This window comes from Solanum lycopersicum, chromosome 7 (genome assembly GCF_036512215.1).
Source record: "Solanum lycopersicum chromosome 7, SLM_r2.1".
In the NCBI taxonomy this organism is placed as follows: domain Eukaryota; kingdom Viridiplantae; phylum Streptophyta; class Magnoliopsida; order Solanales; family Solanaceae; genus Solanum; species Solanum lycopersicum.
Window position 1 is genome coordinate 29,873,229 of NC_090806.1, and position 4,059 is coordinate 29,877,287.

General features: G+C 38.8%; 1 protein-coding gene across 1 annotated transcript; it reads left to right on the forward strand.

Moving 5' to 3' along the window:
* Window positions 1–854: 854 nt before the first annotated feature.
* LOC138337382 (uncharacterized) lies at window positions 855–2,283 on the forward strand. The gene is made up of 4 exons (XM_069287291.1): window positions 855–1,097; window positions 1,294–1,482; window positions 1,545–1,706; window positions 1,900–2,283. Exons 1-4 carry the CDS (start codon window positions 855–857, stop codon window positions 2,281–2,283), a joined length of 978 nt encoding a protein of 325 aa, XP_069143392.1.
* The last annotated feature ends 1,776 nt before the right edge of the window (window positions 2,284–4,059 follow it).

Consider the following 4,059-nt stretch of genomic DNA (forward strand, 5'->3'; position numbering starts at 1 on the left):
AATAAGAGTTTCGGCATGTTTCAGATAGTTTTCTTTATATTTCTCATTACTTTTAAATTGCATTATAATGAAATGAGTAGTTAATCATGAGTTAAAAATAGAGCCAACCGTAAGTATTCTTCCTTACTCCTTTCAAGTCTAAGTGTGGTTTTACAATTAAAACTCGTATAATTGTACATATAATGTACTGATACGAGTTGACCCGCATCATTTTATGATGTAGATACAGGTAACCAGGATTAGCACGCAGCGCTTCGTTGATCTAATTTGAGCATCTAGAGTCAGTAGTGAACCTCCTTCCTTTCGAAGGACTCTTTTATTGCTTTCCATATTTATTTTATAGAATGTTGTAGGGTTTGTCCCAACATTCATCTTAATACTAGTAGAGGCTTCATAGAAAGAAAGATAGTCAGACAGTTCGGTTTTTGGTATCTTTTTTATCTTATATGTCAGATGTTTTATCTTTGAGACTTAAGTGCCATTTTGGCCAAGATAATAAATTAAAGTATTTGTAACGAGAATGTTCCCAGCTTTATGATTGATTTAAGTTAAGTCTTCCACTGAGTAAAGTAAGCTAGGCCAAGGATTCGCTCAAGGCCGGCGATTGTAGTTGGGTGCGGGCCACGTACAAGGTGTAGGCTCTATGCATGACAAACTTAGTATCATAGCACAAAGTTCAAGACTCCTAGGGAGTCTATGAAGCAGTGTCTATACTGGAGTGAAGTGCGCAACATCTATGATTAGGAGGCTACCACATTTACGAATTTATCACCTTTTTCATATTCCTTTCGTGCATTAGAATTCATTTCTGAAAGTCTTTCTCTAATTCGTGCTTATGCGTATTTTAGATTAACATGTCTCCACGAAGAGAAGCAAGAGGTCGTCCAGCCATAAGGAATGTCGAAGAGCTAGAGGTACCTAATGCATCGAATGTGCAACCTCAAGAAGAATTCACCAATGCTGAATTCTGTGAGGCTATCCGGATGTTAAGACAAGTGGTGAATAATCAAGTCAGGCAACAAGAGGGAGATCGACAAGATGGGGCTAACACTTCGAGAATCCGGGAATTCTTGAGGATGAATCCCCATGTTTTTTTGGTTCAAACAATACTGAGGATCCGAAAAAATTTATGGAATAGTTGAAGAAGGTGTTTGAGGTGATGCATGTAGTTGATATGTTGAACTAGCCGCATATCAACTGAAGAATGTGTCTAGCTTGGTTCGATCAGTTGAAATGGAACAAAGATGAGAATGCACCAATACAAGTTGGCTTGCTTTAAAGAAGCCTTCTTAGGGCATTTCTTTTCCTGAGAACAAAGCAAAGGTATTAGAGTTCATTACTCTGAAACAAGACTCGTTGAGTGTTCATGAGTATGGGTTAAATTTCACCCAACTGTCTCGCTATGCTCTGGAGATGGTTAAGGATAAGAGGAGCAGAATGAGATTGTTTGTTACTGGTTTGGTCGTGCTTCAAGTAATGAAGGTAGGGTTGCAATGTTGATTTGAGACATGGACATTTCAAGATTAATGGTCTATTTGCAACAGGTAGAGGAAGAAAAGATGAGCGATAAAGACGAGCACCGGAACAAGAATACAAAGACTGGAATAAGTCTGGTCAACAGAAGGGTGGTTCAAGTCGATCACAATTTCAGAAACCAAAGGGGCATGCACCATCATCTGCTAGTGCACCTTCGTCCAGAAATAAAGGTGATAATAATGACCAAAATTTGCAGAACTTCAAGGCACGACCATCCCAGTCCCAAGGTAGTGTGGCACAAGGAGGTAGTTGGGCTCCTACATGTGGTAGGTGTGGTAGAACCCATTCCGGTAAATGTCATGATAGGCAGATAGGTTGTTCAAGTGTGGTCAAGAGGGTCATTTGATGAGAGAGTGACCTAAGAATAAGCAAGGTCATGGAAATGTGGGAAAAAGGGCTCTATCTTCATCAGTTGCTCCACTAGACAGGGCTGCACCTAGAGGATCCACTTCTAGCAGTGGCGGAGGGGCAAACCGTCTCTATGCAATCACTAGCCGCCAAGAGAACTCTCCAGATATTGTCATGGGTATGATCAAAGTATTTAATTTTGATTTTTATGCTTTATTTGACCCAGGAGAAAGTTTATCTTTTGTAACTCCTTATGTTGCAAATAAGTTTAAGATTCTTCCTGAAAAACTTTGTGAACCCTTCTGTGTTTCTACACCTGTTGGGGAGTCTATTCTAGCAGAAAAAGACTTCGTGATTGTCCTATTTCCATCAATCACAATAACACCATGGCTGATTTAGTAGAGTTATACATGGTAGATTTTGATGTCATTCTTGGTATGGACTGTCTTCATGCCTGCTATGTGTCAATAGATTGTAGAAATTGAGTTGTCAAGTTCCAGATTCCTAATGAGCCAGTCATAGAGTGGAGTAGTAGTTCAGCAATACCTAGGGGCCATTTTCTTTTGTACCTTAAGGAGAGGAAGTTAGTTTTAAAGGGGTGTATCTATCACTTGGTCTGAGTTAATGACTCAAGTGCTGATGTACGTTCCCTTTAGTCAGTTCCTATAGTAAAAAAGTTTTCAGAAGTTTTTCCTGATGATTGACCCAGAGTTTCTCCTGAAAGAGAGATAAACTTCGGCATAAATATCATTCAAGTTACTCGTCCTATCTCTATCCTGCCATATAGAATGTCACTAGCAAAGTTAAAGAGCTGAAAGAAAAATTGAAAAATTTGTTAGACAAAGGCTTTATTCAATCAAGTATCTCACCTTGGGGCGCTCCGGTCTTGTTTGTAAGAAAGAAAGATGGTTCCCTTAGGACTATCGTCAATTGAATAAGGTGACCATCAAGAATAAGTATCCTCTTCCAAAGATAGATGATCTTTTCGACCAACTTCAGGGTCCTTCATACTTCTTGAAAATTGATCTCAGATCAGGCTACCATCAGTTGAAGGTTACGGAATATGACATTCCAAAGAAAGCTTTTAGAACCATACATGGGCATTATGATTTTTTGGTTATGTACTTTGTTTTGACAAATGCACCTGCAACATGAATGGATCTTATGAACAAAGTATTCAAACCTTATTTAGATCTATTTGTCATCGTCTTCATTGATGACATACTGATTAATTCAAGGAATGCAGAAGATCATGCTAGTCACCTCAGGATAGTTTTGTAGACTTTCAGAGATATGCCAAGTTCACCAAGTGTGAGTTTTGGCTTAATTTTGTGACATTCTTGGTCCACATAGTTTTTAGTGATGAGATTCGAATTGACACCCAAAAGATAGAAGTAGTTCAGATTTGGCCTAGACACACATCTCCAACATATATATGGGGTTTCTTGCATTTGGATGGCTATTATAGGAGATTTTTTGAAGGGTTTTCATATATATCGGCTCTTTTGACCAAGCTAACTTAGAAAACAGTCAAGTTTTGATGGTCTGAAGCTTGTGAGAAAAGCTTTCATGAATTTAAAAAGAGATTGAATGTCGCTCTGGTGTTGACCTTACCGGAAGGGTACTTAAGGTTTTGTGGTGTTACTATGATGCATCAAGAGTTGGTTTGGGCTGTGTGTTAATGCAGAATGACAAGGTATAGCTTATGCCTCCAACAGTTAAAGGTTCATGAGAAGAACTATCCAGCTCATGACTTAGAATTGGCTGTTGTAGTTTTTGCCTTGAAGATATGGCATCACTACTTATATGGTTTTCATGTAGACATATTCACTGACAACAAGAGCCTCCAATATGTGTTCACTCAGAAGAAACTAAATCTCAAACAAAGGAGGTGGTTAGAATTACTCAAGGATTATGACATGAGTATTCTTTACCACGCAGGTAAGGCTGATGTGGTTGCTGATTCCTTAAGCAGATTATCAATAGGTAGTACCTCCCATGTTAAAGAAGAAAAATTAGCTAAAGATGTGCATGGACTTGCACGCCCGGGAGTTAGACTTATGGATTCCACAGAAGAAGGAATAGTAATGACCAATGGGGCTGAGTCATCATTAGTGTCAAAGGTGAAAGAGAAACAAGACCAAGATCCCATTTTGCTTGAATTGAAGGCAAATG